Source organism: Octopus bimaculoides, chromosome 1, assembly GCF_046866305.1.
Source record: "Octopus bimaculoides isolate indiv1 chromosome 1, ASM4686630v1, whole genome shotgun sequence".
NCBI lineage: Eukaryota > Metazoa > Mollusca > Cephalopoda > Octopoda > Octopodidae > Octopus > Octopus bimaculoides.
The window spans coordinates 105,081,634-105,101,566 of NC_142928.1; the positions used below are offsets into that span (position 1 = coordinate 105,081,634).

At 35.5% G+C, this 19,933-nt stretch overlaps 1 protein-coding gene across 1 annotated transcript in view; it reads right to left on the bottom strand.

The window, feature by feature from the left end:
- Window positions 1-13,755, bottom strand: part of LOC106869501 (transmembrane protein 135) — a 466,726-nt gene extending 452,971 nt beyond the window's left edge. Inside the window, exon 1 of the mRNA XM_089355172.1 lies at window positions 13,674-13,755. Within this exon, the coding sequence (XP_089211298.1) occupies window positions 13,674-13,727 (54 nt within the window). The 5' untranslated portion in view covers window positions 13,728-13,755. The remainder of the gene's footprint in view (window positions 1-13,673) is intronic.
- Between the last annotated feature and the right edge of the window lie 6,178 nt (window positions 13,756-19,933).

Consider the following 19,933-nt stretch of genomic DNA (forward strand, 5'->3'; position numbering starts at 1 on the left):
CAATGTAGCAAAAGTTAGTTATCATCTTAAAGAATACATGCAATCTTAATGGTAGCAAGTGAAAAATCACTGATGGGTGAGTATCAGATGAAGCTTGTGACATTATCCATGTAGAAAGAAATTAAATGTGAAAGAAAATTTTCACTGGCAGCAGAATTGTGACAAGTGGCAGTCCTATTAATCTAGCCTTTATCCTTTCATTTTCCATTATCTGCAGAGCTGTGGTGTCAGATTACTTTATTCTGTACTCAAATTTAGCAGAAAATTATAATCTAGTTTTGCAATGAGCAAACAGTTATATTATTGAAGAAGTAGAAATATATGGAAATTGAAGTATTCACATTAAATTCAGAGCTAGATGCCCATGGGAACTGGTGTATGCAGATGGCTAGCTGGTGCTCACTAGAAAATTGAGAGAGAAACTCTGAAATATGACATCGAGCCAAGAATTAAAAAGAATTAAGGATGTAAGAAGGTAAGCTCTTAATCAGTAGTTATGGCTTTGGTAATTTCTTAGAAACAGAAAGATAACTTTGTTCTGCATTCAGGAAAAAGAGTAGGCATGGGTTTAATGGGGTGTGAAACATGCATTATATAACCAATGGATGCTGCACAAAGATATATAATGGTGTGGTTGACATGCCAACAAACAACTTTGGTTTTATATGTATCAATACTTTATAGATGGCAAACTATGACACATTGTAGTCTATTACTAAAAGAACCTAATAATCAGTGGTTGAGAGTGGAATTGAGCAAAGTCACCTCTTTCAATAATCAGTGCTGTGTAATGGCAACTGATTCTGCAGCTGCATAACAACAAAAGGGCTATTCACTGCCTGAAGAACCTAATGACGTGGTGAATACATTAGGGGTGTTGAACTGCATTATAAAGAGCAATGGTAAATGAAAGCAGAGGATCTTATGCAATGCATACTAAATACTCGTTGATGTAGTTTATTATATAACTTGAGCCTGATGAATGGAATGGCTGTAGAAGAATATGAAAGAATCAGAATAAGAAAGAGCTGTAAGGATACAGAAAGTTCAGGTAATGTAGCTTCGTGAAGCGAAAAATATAATAATGGTGATGATGATGATGATGAAATAACAACAACAACAAAAACAATAATAATAATATACAATAGATGCTGGCATCACGGTCTGGTTAAGACACTTGCTTCTCAAATATATGACTGAGTTCAGTCCACTTGCACAGCACTTTGGGCAAGTGTTTTATACTACAACCCCAGGTCAACTAAAGCTTTGTATGTAGATTTGGTAGACAGAAACTGAATAAAGCACATTGTGTGTGTGTGTGTGTGTGTGTGTGTGTGCGCGCGCGTGTATGTGTGTGTGTGCGTGTGTGTGTGTGCATGTGCATGCATGGTGTGCATGTGGGGGTGGGTGGGCGTGGGGGTGTTTGTCCTCCCTGCCCCTGCATGGCAACTAATGTTGGCTTGTTTATATCCCCATAACTTAGCAATTCAGCAAAACATACTGATAGAACAAGTAGCAGGTTTTAAAAGCAAAGTACTGAGATTGTTTTGTTTGACTAAGCCCTTCAATGTGGTACCCCAACAGGCTGCAATCCAATGACAGAAACAAGCAAATAATAATCATTATCTTTCAGGGACCTTTTGAACAGGATGGAATACTTGACCTGAAGAAAATTCTAACTGGGCTCCACCTACAAGGTCATGCACTGTTTATCTTGATACGAGATTACCATGTTGTGCACATATGGTTGGGATGCACGTGCCTGGTGTACTCTTATCAGACGATTAGTCATGATGGGTGTACTGGGCTTCGTATATTTCACTCCAGTGTCACTTTGATGGCATGCACAGCTCTCTCACTCAATAATGATAATAATAATTTCTTTATTTTTAATAATAATGATTTTAATAATAATAGCCTGTTATTTGATATGACAACCCCTACTAATAGGAACGTCTCAGACAAGGAATTTGAAAAACTGTCACAATACAAGGACCTTGAGATTGAGATATCTAGGACATGGCAATTAAAAACGAAAACCATCCCTGTTGTTGTGGGTGCCCTGGGAATGACCAAGAAAGGTACCAACAAATTTTTTGACCAGATTTCTGGGAAACTGACAGTCTACAAGGCTCAAAAATTTGTACTGATGTCACCCATCCACCTTCTTAGGAAGTTTTTTTTTCCACCTAATATATATCTGCCTTAGGTCTCTGGTTGAGACCTACTTGGAAGATGAAATAAAATGCAAATCAATTGGAAAATAATGACTTAACAATATAATATAATAATAATTTCAAATTTTGGCACAAGTCCAGCAGTTTCATGAGGAGGGGCAAAGTCAATAAAATTGACTCCAGTGTACAGTTGGTACGTATTTTATCAACATTGAAAGGATGAAAGGCAAAGTCAATCTTAGCGGAATTTGAACTCAGAACACAAAGATGGACAAAATACTGCTAAGCATTTTGCCCAGTGTGCTAAAGATTCTGCCAGCTTGCAACCTTATAGTAATAATGATAGTAATGATAATAATCCTCTCTACTATAGGCACAAGACCTGAAATTTTGGGGCAGGGGACTAGTCAGTTACATCAACCCCAGTGCTTAACTGGTACTTATTTTTATCAACCCCGAAAGGATGAAAGACAAAGTCAACCTCAGCAGAATTTGTACCCTGAACATGAAGACAGATGGAATACCTCTAAGCATTTTGCTCAGCATGCTAACAATTCTACCAGCTTGCCGCCTTATAATAATAATAATAATAATAATAATAATAATAATAATAATGATAATAATAATAATAATAATAATGATAATAATAATAATTTCAAACTTTGGAACAAGGCCAGCAAGATAATGGCAGGGATAAATCAATTACATTGACCCCCAGTGTTCAACTGGTACTTATCGATTTTATTGACCCCAGGAGGATGAAAAGTGAAATCGACCTTGGTAGAATTTGAACTCAAAACATAAAGACAGATGAAATGTCACTTAGCATTTTGCTTGGCATGCTAACAATTCTACCACCTCGTTGCCTTATCAAAATAATAATAATAATAATAATAATAATAATAATAATAATAATCAAACAATATAGACTGGCATAGAATAAAGTATAACAAAGTAAGGTGGATTTAAAGAAAAAAACTGAGTCTGATGCAATAAGGCGCTTAATAGTTCATTTGCAAGATGATAAAAAAAAATGTCATGCTCTAGAATAATTGATGTAAATAGCAATTAATAATATCAATGACAATAATGATTACTGTTATGATAATGATGATAATGATATTGTAATTTTATTAATTAAATTTCTGAAGTAATGAACATTTCAACAGTTGAATTAATTTTTTAATTCAAGAGATGTCAAGAAAAAAACATAGAATGAGACAGAAAATCTTTTTAACAAAGACTGGTTAAGTGATTATTGTTAAGCAATCACAGTTATTCAAAGAATTGCTCTTCCCTGAGTGTCATTATGGGCAAGTGGTTTCTACAATAGCCTCAATCTTACTTAATACCTTGTAGGTAAAACTGATAAGTGTAGCTGTATGGTAAGAAGTTTGCTTCTTTAAGGTGGCGAGCTGGCAGAATCATTAGCATGCAGGGCGAAATGCTTAGTGGTATTTCGCCCGTCGCTACATTCTGAGTTCAAATTCCGCCGAGGTCGACTTTGCCTTTCATCTTTCGGGGTTGATAAATTAAGTACCAGTTAGCACTGGGGTCGATGTAATCGACTTAATCCCTTTGTCTGTCCTTGTTTGTCCCCTCTATGTTTAGCCCCTTGTGGGCAATAAAGAAATAAGAAGTTTGCTTCCCAACCACATGGATTTGTGTTCAATCCTCCAATGTAGCACCTTGGGCAAATGTTTTCTGCTATGGCCTTGGGCAGACCAGAGCTTTGTGAATGGATTTGGGAGACAGAAACTGAAAGAAGCCAGTTATGAATGTGAGTGTATGTATGTTGTATGTGTGTGTGTTTGTGTGTGTGTGTGTGTGTTTGTGTGTGTGTGTGTGTGTGTAGTGAAAGAGCACAAATGGGCTGAGGTTCACTACAGCTATTTGAAATATGTTTTTTTTATTGATGAATAAACTGATTACATCAGAAAAAAGAAACACCATTTTCTTCAGGTGAATTAATAACTTAAAATTTAAGATTTGGTTTGGAAAATATCGAGATGTAGAATATGTATTGAGTTCTTCATTTTGGCAACAAGTGAGAGAATATATGTCTATATAGGCATTGATACATGCATGAGTGTCTGTATATAATATATGCACAACTATGCTAACCTTGACCCTAGATTGGTGTCCTTGTATTCAAAATACCTTGATTCAATTGAATCATACAATCAACTAATATTTGTTTGTTTGTTTGTTTGTGTTCATGCATGCATATATGCATGTGTCTCTTTGTTTTGATTTACTTGATAGATGTAAATGAGTGTCACCATTATGCAAGCAGTGTCCTACATTACCAATCATTCATGAAAACGTCTGGTCATTAATTGGAAACTGGCAAGTGCTAGTGATGAGAAGGACATCGAGCCACAGGAAATTTACTCCAACAAATTTCATCCATCCCATGAAGGTATGGAAAAGTGGATGTTAAAATGATGAGTAAGATGACATCCATCCATCCATTCATCCATCCATCCATCCATCCATCCATCCATCCATACATACATACATAGGTGCATTAGGTTATGTACTAGCAAATTAGCCCAAAAACCTTGAAATACTCAGTTTCAAGGAGAAAGAGCAGAAAAAAAAAAATAAAAAAATAAAAAAACTGATGAGGATTTCTCCAAATTTACTAAAGATTTGTAGCAAAAATCAGTGCTGGCTATAAGTTCTATAGAATACCTGCAGAAATAATCTCTCCAAATTCAATTTATTAGTGGCACAGTGAAGATTTGTAAGATATTCCAAACATTCACCATGTGAAATTCTTACGTGAATAGATGCACACATTTGAGTATATGCATTGACACTTCAACCAACACACCAAATCTACCACATATTTACAAACACTGGGAACTCTGTTACCAAAAAAAGGCTTGTCACTTTGTTAGCAACTGTCTTGAACTCTCTCAAGAAGAACTTAAATTAAACTCAAAGAAAAATCATACATACATATATACATATAATGATATAATCAGCAGAAAAGTTACAAAACTAACTCAAAATCTGAGAGTTCCATATATAGCACTTAAATTATGGAGTTTTATTTCTCCTGTTTATTCCACAAAACATGTATGAGTGTGCGTGTGTGTGTGTGTGTATGTGTGCATATGCATTCATATATGTGAGTACTAGTTTCTTCATCCATGTCTTAACATTTTTTTTGCATTTAAAAATTGTGTGAAACAAAGACATTGTTTAGGCAATGTTTACATCTATTCAACGAGATGCCATCCATCATAGGGTTACTCATTTACTGCTGAGTGGACAGGAACAATATGAAACGAAGTGTTTTGCTTAAGAACACAATGCACTGCTCAGTTGAAGAACCAAAAACATGATCTGGAAATTGTGAGTGCAACACTCTAACCACCAACCCATGTTGATACCACTGAACCTAATACTTGAGTGGTACTTTATTTTATCGACCCAAGGGGGATGAAAAACAAAGCTGACCTTAGTGGGATTTGAACTTAGAATGTAAAGTGCCAGAAAAATACTGCAAAGTATTTTTCCAATGCTCTAATGATTTTGCCAGCTTCACTACCTTTAGTGCCCATGCTGGCACCACTTAAAAAGCACTCATGCCAGCGCCACGTAATAAGCACCTCTGCCAGTCCCACATGAAAGGGATCCATGCTAGCACTACATAATGGGTGCCGAGTACACTTTATTAAGTGGTTGGGGTTAGGAAGAGCATCCAGTCATAGAAACTATTCTAAAACAGACAACTGGAGCCTGGTGCCATCCTCCAACTTTCCAGCTTCTGTCAAATTATCCAACCTATGCCAGCATGGAAAACAGACATTAAATGATGATGATGATTGTTGCAAGTTTTAGCACAAGATCATCATTAGCATTACTATTAATCATTTCTATTTTTGGCACAAGGTCTAGGAGGGTGCAAGTTGTCTGTACCTTTCTTCATTGGACACTAGACTCCACTTGCGAAGACCTGTCGAGGCAAGTGAAATCGAAATCAAAATCGAATTAAGTTCGACGACTGGCACTCATGCCAACGTCGTCTCCTTCATTGGACACGAAACTCAGCTTGCGAAGACCTGTTGAGGCAAGCGAAAGCGAAATTGTGATGGCAGCTGTGCCCAGCGTCGCCTTTCTGGCACTTGTGCCCGCGGCATGTGTAAGGACTTTCGAACGAGTTCGTTGCCAGTGCCCCTGGACTGGCTCTTGTGCGGGTGGCATGTAAAATACACCATTTTGAGTGTGGCCGTTGCCAGTACCACCTGACTGGCCTTCGTGCCGGTGGCACATAAAAGCACCCACTACACTCTCAGAGTGGTTGGCATTAGGAAGGGCATCCAGCTGTAGAAACTCTGCCAAATCAGATTGGAGCCTGGTGTAGCCATCTGGTTTCACCAATCCTCAGTCAAATCGTCCAGCCCATGCTAGCATGGAAAGCGGACGTTAAACGAAGATGATGATGATGATATAAATATATACATATTTATATATATATATGTATATATATATATATATATATATATATATATATATATATATATATATATAAATATACATATATATATATATATATATATATATAAATATACATATATATATACATATAAATATATATATACATATATATAAATATACATATAAATATATATATACATATATATATATATAAATATACATATATATATAAATATACATATATATATATATATATATATATATATATATATATATATATATATATATATATATAAATATATATAAATAAATATATATATACATATATATATATATATAAATATACATAAATAAATATATATATACATATATATATATATATAAATATACATAAATAAATATATATATATATATATATATATATATATATATATATATATATATGTTAATTCTCTAAACGAGGTATTAACAGTAACTGCACAATAAAGTGAAGTATATTGCCACTTAAATATGGCTGACCCCTAGGGGTGGATGTTACTGTTGCTTTTAGCCCCAGGAGGACTTCTCCTCCAGCTGGCTTATCGACACACTTCTGTGTCCTGTTTGCTTCGCCAAGGGACGTTATCCCTCTCATCGTGATCTGTAGCACGAACGGACTCGAGTTTCAGGGTTATTTCCCTTCGTCAGCGTCCGATAGCCACCGATCTGCGATGAGAAAGATAATTCTTGTCAAAACTTATGTATCTTTTTCCAGTGAAATTATTCACTGATATCGAAAAAGTGAAAACAAGCAATGTTAATTCTCTAAACGAGGTATTAACAGTAACTGCACGATAAAGTGAAGTATATTGCCACTTAAATGTGGCTGACCCCTAGGGGTGGATGTTACTGTTGCACTAGACGTGATTTTTTTTTTTAATAGTAAAGGTAGAAATACTTGAAATTAAAAGCTGATATAAATATATATATATATATATATATATATATATATATATATATATATATATATTATATATATATATATATTTATTTATTTATATCAGCTTTTAATTTCAAGTATTTCTACCTTTACTATTAAAAAAAATCACGTCTAGTGCACTTGTGTGCCTAGTAAAGAGAATTATAATAATAATAATAATAATAATAATAATAATAATTACCCCCTCCCCATCTCCTTCCATTATGGGGTGAGAAATTTTGAAACACTTAACATTTATTCCCTAATTACAATGATTGCTGTGGGCTGCACGAATGCTGCACTATGACCTTTCAGATAATTTAGACATTTACATCTTATCACAAGTGACATTCACTCCATTGGTGGTGTTGTTATTGGTGTTGTTGTTGTTGATTCTAGGGAATCTCTCTTCTCCCAGAAATTTAGTCACGTTTTGTAGTTGTCATTGCTGTTGTTATACTTGTTTCAGTTCCTGATCTCCTCATTATATTGACATCTATTTTTTTTTCTCCTCCTATATTAATGTCAGGCTAATTCTAGTTGTGATCTTTATAAGGGTATCTTAACTCCTGCCTAAGAATAAGCCAAGGTGAATTGGCATTAAAGAGAGATACTTATTCTGGTATGAATGGGTCACCATAAATTGTCTGCCCTATGTTTCTGACCTCATTAAAAAAAATTTTTTTTAATATCAGTATTAAGAATGCCAGGAAGTGGGTATACCTGCAAATCTTATTAATCATTCTCGCCTACTGAAGTAAAACGAAAGTGCACATTACCTCCACCCACACAATCATGCAGTGATTTTTAAAAGATGAAGACGACGATGACGGTGACAGGAGCTGCCACTACCACCACCACCACCACCGTTTCTTACATGAGGTGAGAAATTATGGATGTAGGGAACAGTTTATTATTTGACTGGTATTTTAATTATCAATCATAGAAGACTGTAATCTTCTACGATTTTAGAAGGATGAATGGCTAAGTTGAAATTGGCAGGTTTTGAACTCACACTGTAAAAGAGCTAATAATAAATACTGCATGATATTTTGTCTAATGCTCTAACAGTATCAACAACAACAATCATAGTCATGATAATAATAATCCTTCCTACTATAGGTACAAGGCCCAACATCTTTTAGGAGATGGGGGTTAATTGATTGCATCAACCCCAAAAGGAGGAAAGGCGAAGTTGACGGTAGTGGAATCTGAATTCAGAATGTAAAGCTGTATAATAATAATAATAATAATAATAATGATAATAATAATAATAATAATATTAATAATAATCCCTTCTACTATAGGCACAAGGCCTGAAATTTGGAGGAGAGGATAAGTCAATTACATCAGCCCCAGTGTTTCACTGGTACTTAATTTATCAGCCCTGAAAGAATTAAAGGCAAAGTCGACCTTGGCGGAATTTGAACTCAGAACATAAAGACAGACAAAATGCAGCTAAGTATTTTGCCTGCTGTGCTAATGATTCTGCCAGGTTGCCACCTTAATAATAATAATAATAAATGCCCTGATGCAATACCAAGCTCTGGCTCTTGTGGCTTCTGATCTTAATTGACTGGATATGTTATCAAGTACATGTTTTGTCTTGGTGTAAAAGATAGGCTACAGCAAATATTCTGCTCAATGCCACAGATTTGCTTGTCACTTGCTTGACCTTACTTAACCACTTGAATATGACACATAATGGCTGACGATATGTGCATTTTTGATCACAGGCAGGAAAAGTGGAGGACCATCATAGCTTTGTGTTGAGGGGATTCTTTAGGGTTTGAATAATACATCTCTAGAAATATGGGTGTTCCATTCAACATCCTTAAACAACCCTTATTCAGGGTCCTTTTGAGCAGGATACGCTACTCAACCTGAAGAAAATTCTAACTGGGCCCTATCTGCAAGGTCATACGCTATTTATCTTGATATGAGATTCTATGTCGTGCACATATGGTTGTAATGTATGTGCCTGGTGTACCCTTAACAGATGGGTAGTCTTGATGGGTATAGTGGGCTTCATATATTTGAACCCCAGTGCCACTTTGATGGCATACGCTGCTCTCTCACTCAATAATTTTTGACACACTGTCACAAAAATATAAGAGGATAGAGTAATCAAATGAATAAACTTTCAATATCATTTACTCTAGAAGGCTTAAAATGAAAGTCATTTGAACCCAGAATATAAAGGGAAGTGTTTCAAGTTGGTATCCAATATTGTATATATACTTTGTAGCAGGCATGGCTGTGTGGTAAGAAGTTTGCTTCCCGACTACATGGTCTCAGGTTCAGTCCAACTGTATGACTCCTTAGGCAAGTGTCTTCTACTATAGCTGTGGGCTGACCAAAGCCTTGAAATCTGTTGTATATATTTATGTTTGTGTGTGTGTGTGTGTGTGTGTGTGTGTGTGAGGTAGGTGAGTATCTTACTGTCTCCTTGTCATGATTTCATGTGACAGTTGACTGTCACCATGATGCAACTGGTATCCTTCCTTTCCAATCATCTATGAAAACCTCTCATTATGTTACTTGGAAACAGGTGAGTGTTGGCAACAAATCCACCCCAACAAATTCTGTCTAACCTTTGCAAGCATGGAAAAGTGGACATTATATGATGATGATGCTATACAGGATGAGGGCATCTGATGATCATCAGAGATCAACACAAACAAAACACAGTGAAGATTAATGAAAAAAAGGCTAATCTGAATAATTATATTGTTATTATCAATAGTTCAAATATTTACTCATTTAATCAAAGAATTTTCTGCTAATGAGAAATGTATTTGTTGTTGACAATACACAGTGTTATCTGTTGAATATGCTTGAAGAGAAAAAACTTTTCTTTTGAGAGAGAGAAAAAGAAATCTTGTGTAAGAAATATTAAAGGCACATAGAAGGAGTGTAGATAGTATCAACTATTAAAAATAATGGAAGATATATTTTGAAATGCAGATTATAGCTACAGAATATTACAAAGTACAGATGCTGAGAATGCAGGGCAAAAATGCTGGAAATACAGCATACAAGTCTTGAAGATCTAAGGAATGGACATATCGATAGTGCAGTGAATTGATAGATGGCGTATGTATCTAATACCTATGAGCTTATTTGAAATACTTCATCATCTAAAAACAGAAATCAAAACATCTGCAGATTTGAATTAATGCCTCATGAAGCAACACACTGATTAGCTTATTCACATGACCAGTTGTAAGTTTGTTCATTTACTGGGTTTATTCAAAAGACATCTTGTCTTACACAAGACATGTTAATTAAACAAATGAAGCAGAAACATTTAACAAAAGACTGACTGAAAATTAATTATTTCAGAAGTATATATCCAGTTAAAAAAGGAAAAAAAAAAAAAAAAATCAATCTGATTTGATATTTCAAGAAATTAAAAAAAAGAAAAGAAAGTAACATTTCTTAATCAGAAATGCTTTGTTACAATTTAACAATTAAGACATCAACAATTTTGATCAGATTGATTTTCATTAATAGTTTATTTTTTAATTTATGTTGAAATGGAATCGACAAATTGATTTTTTTACTCTGAATTAAGACTACAGAAATACTTTTGTTAACAGTTTTAAATTTGAAGGACTCTCGGTTAAAAACAATTGAGATGTCTGCTTTGTATAGGCTATTTGGTTTTGTCAGTTTGCTGAGGCATTTCAAACTCTGGGCTAAATACTTTACAACATTTCTAAGTTTAGTGAAAGTTCACAGGTTGTCAAAGTCAATGAAGTGTCAGTCTAGCAGGTGAAGTTTTGATGGTTCATTTCCTGTTAAAGGAGGCTGCACTGTGTTTGTGGCTAATTGTGCATCTGTATATGTGAATAGCAAAAGGAGAGAGAGGAGGAGGAGAGAAAGGTGGATGTAAACAAAGACAGAGAAATATTGAGTAGAGGAAAAGGAATTTCACAATTAGAATGGTATGTGAATGAATTTTTGACATGAGACAAAAACTTTGTTGTGTTTCTATGGACAATAATTCTCAATGGATTATTTTAGCCACACAAAAATGAAACAATTTCATTTCACCTCTTAATGTGATCAAACTATTTCTTTTTAATGAATGACATTTTTTTTAATGAACACTGATTTTTCTGTGGTGGCTGCAAGGTCAGTAGATGTGAGGGTAGCACCAGCTTATGAACCTAGTCTGTTAGTGATGAAAACATGTATAGCGAAGTCAAAAGAGTATAGAGCATTTGATGTTTTGATACCAGTACTGTTTTGTGTCTGTGGTTAAAAAAATTAAACACTAATAACTTAGACATAGCTGAAAATAGGTACCACTAAGTTGACTACCCCATTGACTATTGTAAGTCACAGAAGTAATTGTAAAGTTATAGCAAGTGTTTTATTGGTTTACAATGTTGATTCAGCTTCTTTAATTTTTGTTATTTGGAGGAAAAACCTTGGAGCTAACCCTAACAAACTTTTATAATATGATCATACTGATTTTTTTTTTTTCATTTTGTAGTGGTTTGTGTAACTTTTCACTCCTCATCATCCTCCTCATCATTTAGCATCTGTTTTCTATGCTGGCATGCGTTAGACAATTCAACTGGAACTGGTAAGCTGGAGAGCTGCACTAGGCTATTTTGGCCTAGTTTCTATGGCTGGATGCCCTTCCTAATGACAACCACTCCAGTGTAGTGGGTGCCTTTTATGTGTCACTGGCACAAGTGCTTTTTACATATCACTTGCATGTGTGCCTTGTATGTGTCCCTGACATGAATGCTTTCCACATTTCATTGGCATGGGTGCCTTTTACATGTCACCAGCACAGGTGCCATTTACACGTCACTGGCACGAGTGCCTTTTACATGTCACTGGCATAAGTGCCTTTTATGTGTCACTGGCATAAGTGCCTTTTATGTGTCACTGGCGCAGGTGCCTCTTACATGTCACCAGCACAGGGCCTTTTACGTTTCACCAGCACAGGTGCTAATGTGTCACTGGCACTGGCCACAATTACAATTTCACTTAACTTGATGTGTCTTCTCAAGGTTTTGGTCACTTGTCATTGCCTCAATGAAACTCAACATCTAAAGATCATACTTCATCAACTCATCCCATGTCTTTCTGGGTCTACCTCTTCCACAGGTTCCCCCCACAGTTAGAGATAAGCATTTTTTTTATTCAGATGTCCTCATCCAGATGCATAACTATCAAGTTTATAACCATACTGCTTCCATTTCCAGTCCAATATGGGTTGATTTTTGCATCCCATTTCTCTAAGCATCAATAAAGTAAATACCAATATCTCACAAGAGTCAATCATATTGATTTTCTTTCTTTTCCCCAACACAGGAATTGACCTTATGTTTTAAAAAGAAATTATTAATATTTCTTGTAAAATGTTGCAAGTGACATAGAGTAAAACTAAAACTCATTGACTGTTAGCCCCAGCACCTAGAAAGTTACCCTTTGAGACACAATTCTAGGCAAGGTTGTTTATCCAAAGGAAAGGCAAAGGCCGATACAGCTTGACACCAGTGACATCGCAACTTATTTCTACAGATGAGTGAACTGGAGCAATATGAAATAAAGTGTCTTGCTCAAGAACGTAACACATAGCCTGATCTGGGAATTGAACTCGTTACCTCATGACTGTGAGCCCGATGCTCTAACCACTGAGCCATGTATTAGAAATGATGGTGTTTATTATCTTGCTCAAACTCAACATCTGAAATGCTGAATTTTAAATGAACATCATGTAGTCAACAGCTGAAATAGTTAATCTAAATACTGTTGTTCCTTTTTAATCAATCAGAAAAGCATTATCTGATTACTCGTTCTGCTAGAAAGAGAAGCTAATTCTCTTCCAAAACCCAACTTGCAGTCTTAAAGGAAAGAAAGTATGATACATAGGAAAATGTAGTCAGCAATAAACAATGGAATGAAAAGATGGGACGATCACAATCAGAATGCCTCTGATCATAGGTCATCCCAATCAATGAAGGATAAATTATATAATGACCGATAATAAACAGGAACTTTACAGTGTCTGTCAACATAAAGAATATCATAGAGAAGAGAGATTGTAATAAATCACTTACCTCTCCATGTTTTACTGGTTGGATGTATTTACGATAGACACTCATCCGATACATAGTTTCAATAGCCTGAAAGATAACAGGAATAAGGTTTCATTTATTTCATAACAATGATTATAATAATTAATATGAAAAATTGTTCTGTTGATAGCAAACCACAAATTTGTACAGGTAACAGATCTAATTTCACACCAGCACATGACAAATATGTTTATGCAGAGTGGGCCAAAAGTCATTTGCCAAAACACTTGATATTTTATTTATATCACATTATTATGCTTATTGTTATTTCATAATAATGGTTATAATAATTAATATGAAAAATCGTTATGTTGATATTACACCACAACTTTGTACTGGTAATGGAACTGGGTTCACACCTGTACATGACAAGGCCAAATGTCTCGCACCAAAATACTTGATATTTTATTAATATTATATTACTATTATTCATTGAGTTCAAATTCTATCAGGGTCGACTTTGCCTTTCATCCTTTCGGTGGGGTTGATAAAATAAATATTGGTTAAGCACTGAGGTTGATGTAATTGATTTACCCCTTCCTCGAAATTGCTGGCCTTACGCCAAAAGTTGAAACCAATATCATTAGTTAATTTCATTCATCATGCACAAGTACATGAGTATTCATCATTTTATTTATTTTATTCAATTTTTAGAAAAATTAAAGCCTGTCTTTGACAATTCCAGAGGGTTTTTAACTTATTTCGTGTGTGACTTTTGGCCCACCTTGTATAATCAACCAATGAGGCTAAGGAAACACTTACACGCGCTGTTCATTATCCCTCCACCTCTCTTCTCTCTTCCACTTGAGCAGGACACTCCAACCACTTCCATTCCTTTCAACCCTTCAATATCACACGAAAGAAGCTACACTGGACCATACTCCCACCCTACTTACATGTTATACACTCAAAGCTTTGCCCTGCTGTACTACCAGTCAGCACTCTTACTCCATCCATCACCTTTACTGCCACCCAACACCTACTCTTGCCTCCTTAATCTCATCATTTATCCTTACCTTTGTTCCTCTCTGCTACTGCCAATCATTTCTCTGCAGACTCCACCTCCAGATATCACTGCGCTTTCCATCATACTTCCCACCTTGTCCCTTCCACACTTTCACCCAATTTGGATCTCCTTATGTCTTACTTTTCCCCTCTGTCCTATTCTAGGCTACCGAGGACTCCAAGTATTTACTCTTCCATTTCTAATTCTCAGTTACCTTTTTTTCTGATCTTTCTGTTGTCATTGCTCCCTTTCTTATTTCCCTCCTTGGTCTACACACCATAGGTTACTGAGTACTGTAGCGTTAGTGCCACAAGAAAATGCATGTCATACATGCTGTGAAATGGTTGGGGACAGGAAAGGCATCCAGCAATAGAAACCAAGCCAAATGACCTATAACATGGTCCAATAAAAAATCATTTAGACCATGCTACATGGAAAGTGCATGTTAAATTTAAATGATTACACACATATATTATTTTCATTTTTTTTTTTACTTTTACTTGTTTTAGTCATTAGACTGTGGCCATACTGGGGCACCACTTTGAAGAATTTCTAGTTGATTGAATTGAACCCAGTACTTATTGTTTTGCTGAACTACTAGGTTATGGGGGCATAAACAAACCAACACAGGTTGTCAAGCAGTGATGGGGGACAAACACAGACACACATGCACACACATATATACAACAGTCTTCTTACAGTTTCAGTTTTCATCTACAAATCCACTGAGAAGGCTTCAGTTGGACCAGGAGTTAAGTAGAAGACATTTCCCCAAGGTGTCGTGCAGTGGGACCGAACCTGGAACCATGTGGTTGGGAAGCAAACTTATCACAGCCATGCTTTTTCCTGTACATATATACATATATGTATGTATGTACGTACGTATGTATGTATGTATGTATGTATGTGTACATGTTTTGATAGTAACTGGCAGAGGTTAAAGAGTGTCTCAAGGGCCAAGAATTTTATGCATTGGCATAAAAACTTTGGATCTGTAACTTCTGCCGCTTATTAATACAAAACATATATACTCATGTTTTGAGTTCTATTTTCCTGTTTGCATCACCAAACCTATATACAAATATATATATATATATATATAACAATTAGAAAATGGAGGATAATATGCTGAACCCAACTACTTGCAGACGATGTATCCCATTGAATTCATTAATTTAATTCATAGCAGTCACTTTTGCTATGAATTAAATTAATGAATTCAACGGGATACATCGTCTGCAAGTAGTTGGGTTCAGCATATTATCCTCCATTTTCTAATTGTTATACAAATTTGGGGTAAAACCTCCACTTTTACCTGCTCCCATTGATTGCATTTAGTATAGCACTAGTGTAGTAATAATTGGGTACCCTCCCAGCAGTATACTGGATAGATACTATCCCTTAGTGGGTTGAACCCCCAACCCCTAACTCTCTCACGTTATATATATATATATATATATATATATAGGCGTGAGCACACGCACACACACATATACACACATGTAAAATTAATCTATCATGTGGTTTTTGGACCATAGAGTTAATCCTTCACCCAATTTAACACCATCTGGGACCTTGAGTTGTTTTAGTAGAGTTCACTCTCTCTTATAAGCATTCAGGTTAGGTTTCCACTTTTAAGGGGACCTTACTCTCTCCTTTCCCACTTCTAATTTCAGAAGCCCTGTAAAAGGTCATTGGCATTATCTTCCCTCCTGACTAAAAAGTAAAAATACAAAGCAACATGGATACATACATGCATATGTACATGTTCACATATACATGCATACTTGCACATATATGTATATATGCTCATATGCACACAAACACACACGCATCATACATACACACATATATATATATATAAATACACATACACATATTCACACATATGTACACACCTTATATACATACACACATATATACACATGCACACCCATATACATGCATACATATATGCACACACACCCATATAGACATACACACACACGCACACATACACACACACACACACACACACACACACACACACACACAGAGAAACTCACACATGCACTTGTACATGTATACATAAATTAAGATATGGCTTACATCATCTGAAAGTCCCAATGAAAAAGGGAATTGTATTCCCATGCATGAGGGAATTACAAAACCATTAAAAAAAAAATTCAATGAAATGGAGCAAACAAAATTTGAAAAATGAAAGAAGAGAAAGAAAAAAAATCACTATTAGCAAAACACAAAACAAAAAAAAGGCAAAAGACAGGAAGCAGTTAGCAACAACAAGAACGACAACAGTTAAAGTCACCCCCATGCATGTTGCAGAACGAGGTCATAAATATGTGCCGAATTTTGTTATTGCTTTTGTTGTGTTAATCACGCTAATTGGTGGATTAGAGCATTAGTTGAGACTGTTCTACCCTTTTTATAACCTTTCCCAAATGGTTCGTCTGGGACCCTAAAAAGTAGAGCAACTAGGCATTGTTTAAAAGCTTCAAGTGAAACTTAAATTTTTCTTTTACTTTTTATGTGTGTGATTATGTATGTGTGTGTGTGTGTGTGTGTGTATGTTTTACAGTTACATAATTTATCACCCTTTAAATACCATACTGTTTTCTATGCACAAAATTCCTGGTGATAGAGTGCAAATGAAGACGGAAATTCAAAAACTGTCATTTGTCTTGCTTGAATTTCTTGTATGTCAAAATTTGGAATGGGATCTTTCATACTCATTGATGTATACATAGCAGTACATGTAATTTCTTCTAATGTCACATCAGAGATTTGTTCTTTCCATTTTATTTCTCCAATTTAGACATATGTGTGTGCCTTTGTTTGTCCCCCATCACTGCTTGACAACCAGTGTTGGTTTATTTACATTGCTGTAACTTAGCAGTTTGCTCAAAAATAGATTAAGTGCCAGACTTTCAAAAACAATGTAGGTTATGGGGTTAATTCATTCAAAGAAAAGTTAAGGCAGTGCTCCAGCATGGCCACTGTCCAATGACTAACAAGTAAAAGATAAGAGATAAAGTATATAGACATAGGCATGGCTGTGTGGTAAGAAGTTGGCTTCGCAACTATTTGGTCCCAAGCCCTGGGCTGACCAAAGCCATGTAAATGGATTTGTTTGGTAGATGGAAACTGACAGATTCCCATTGTATGTATGTGTGTGTGTGTATGTGTGTGTGTGTGTGTGTATGTGTGTGTGTGTGTGTGTGTGTTTGTTGTTGTCTTTGTTCCCCACCATTGCTTGACAACCAGTGTTGGTGTGCTTTATATCCCTGTAACTTAGCGGTACAGCAAAAGGAACTAATAGAGTAAGTACTATGCTTAAAGAAACAAAGACCCTGAGGTCAGTTCATTCAACTAAAATTTTTCAAGATAGTGCCCCAGCATGACCTCAATCTAATGACTGAAACAAGTAAGAGATAAAAGAAAAGATAAAAAATATCATAGCCCTGGGTAATTCATAAGTGATTATCATCATCTAATATCCACTTTTCAAGCTAGCATGCATTGGAAGAGTCATCACAGTCTAAATCAGTTCTTGTTCAGAGTAACTGCTGTCACCAACATGGGTGCCTTTAATGTGCCACCAGCACAGGTGCCTTTAACATGTTACTGGTGCAGGTGCCTTTAACATGTTACTGGCGCAGGTGCCTTTAACATGTCACTGGCATGATATATGGATATCTCTTTTATCTTGTTTCAGTCATTTGCCTTTGATTCTGGCCATGTTGAGGCACCACCTTGAAAGGTTCAACGAATGAGAAGGTGAAACTCTGACTAACAGTTTTTGTGATATCTTTGCACCTTTATTAATAAAGCATATTACTCTACCTCCAGTATTTGAGTACTATTTTCCCACCTTGTTTTGCATTTATGTGCTTACTCTTGTATATATATGACGAGCTTTCGGTTTCCATCTATCAAATCCACTCACAAAGCTATAGTAGAAGACACTTGCCCAAGGTGCCATGCAGTGTGACTGAACCTGGAACTTTGTAGATGGGAAGCAAGCTTCTTACCACACAGCCATGCCTGCAACTATGTAAGTGATTGCAGCATTCAGGGAAGTTAGATTTTTGATTTGAGGTATTAGACTAGTGAAAGATTTATTTTCGCATTATCACTCACTCTTCTTTTCCTCACACACACACACACCAGACACATATATGTGTATATGCATATATGAATATTACATATTCACACACATTACACTATAACTGAGCAGTGTGACAAACAGAGCTAAAATAAGCACTAGATGAAACACTTTGGCATTCAAACCAGCCATATATGGCCAAAATATTCTACCCATTCTATGTTCAAACTGGCCAGATCTGACCTCTGCCATCTACCCTATAATGCCATTGTAAAAAATAAGCAATGACATCATCAAAATTTCAAAGCCACAAGATAATAAAATGATTAATTCAAAACAAAGTGAATGAATTTGCATTACATTTGACAGAATAATCTGAATGTTAAAAGGTTAAAACTGAGTAATGGGAGCGGATACATGCAACTCAAGGTGGCTCAAGAACTAAAACAAGTAGATGGTTATATATACATGCATTCAAACACATTTTATATAGATATACATGTGCAATTATGGGTGCATACACATGCATACACTACACACTGACACACCGCTAGAAATAGAACAAAATAACTCTGTTGGTAAATAATGCAAATCACTGAACAAAAAGGAAGAGAAATTATGACACTAAACATTATTTTTACATTCTCCAGTGGTAAATAAATAGTTAACAAAATTTGCAAGCTATTTCTCCTATCAAGGTAAAAAAAAAAAAAAAAAAGACAGTGTTGGTTAACAATGTTGTTAGCTGAACATGAAATATCACTGTCTTTTTTGGTAAGAGAAAAACTTCAGTTAACATTGAGTTGCTTTTAGGAGTTGGTTGGAGTTATTTAATGGGGGTGGGCAAAAGTAAGAAAAAAAAGAGTTACTTTAGAGAAAGAGCTCTTCCACAAGTCATGGTGTAATTTCAGCTGCTTTTGGTTATCAGCTGAATTTCTTTGGTAAGGTGTGTGTGTGTGTGTGTACACTCATGTATATGTAGTCTACAGGGTGTTCAAAAAGTCTCTCCACAGTAAGTATTATATTGCAAAATAAATATTTATAAGATGGTATAAGACTACAAAAGAATATATTAGACTTTACAAGACTTTAAAAAACTTTATAAGAGGTGTTGAAAGTGTCATCCTTCATTTT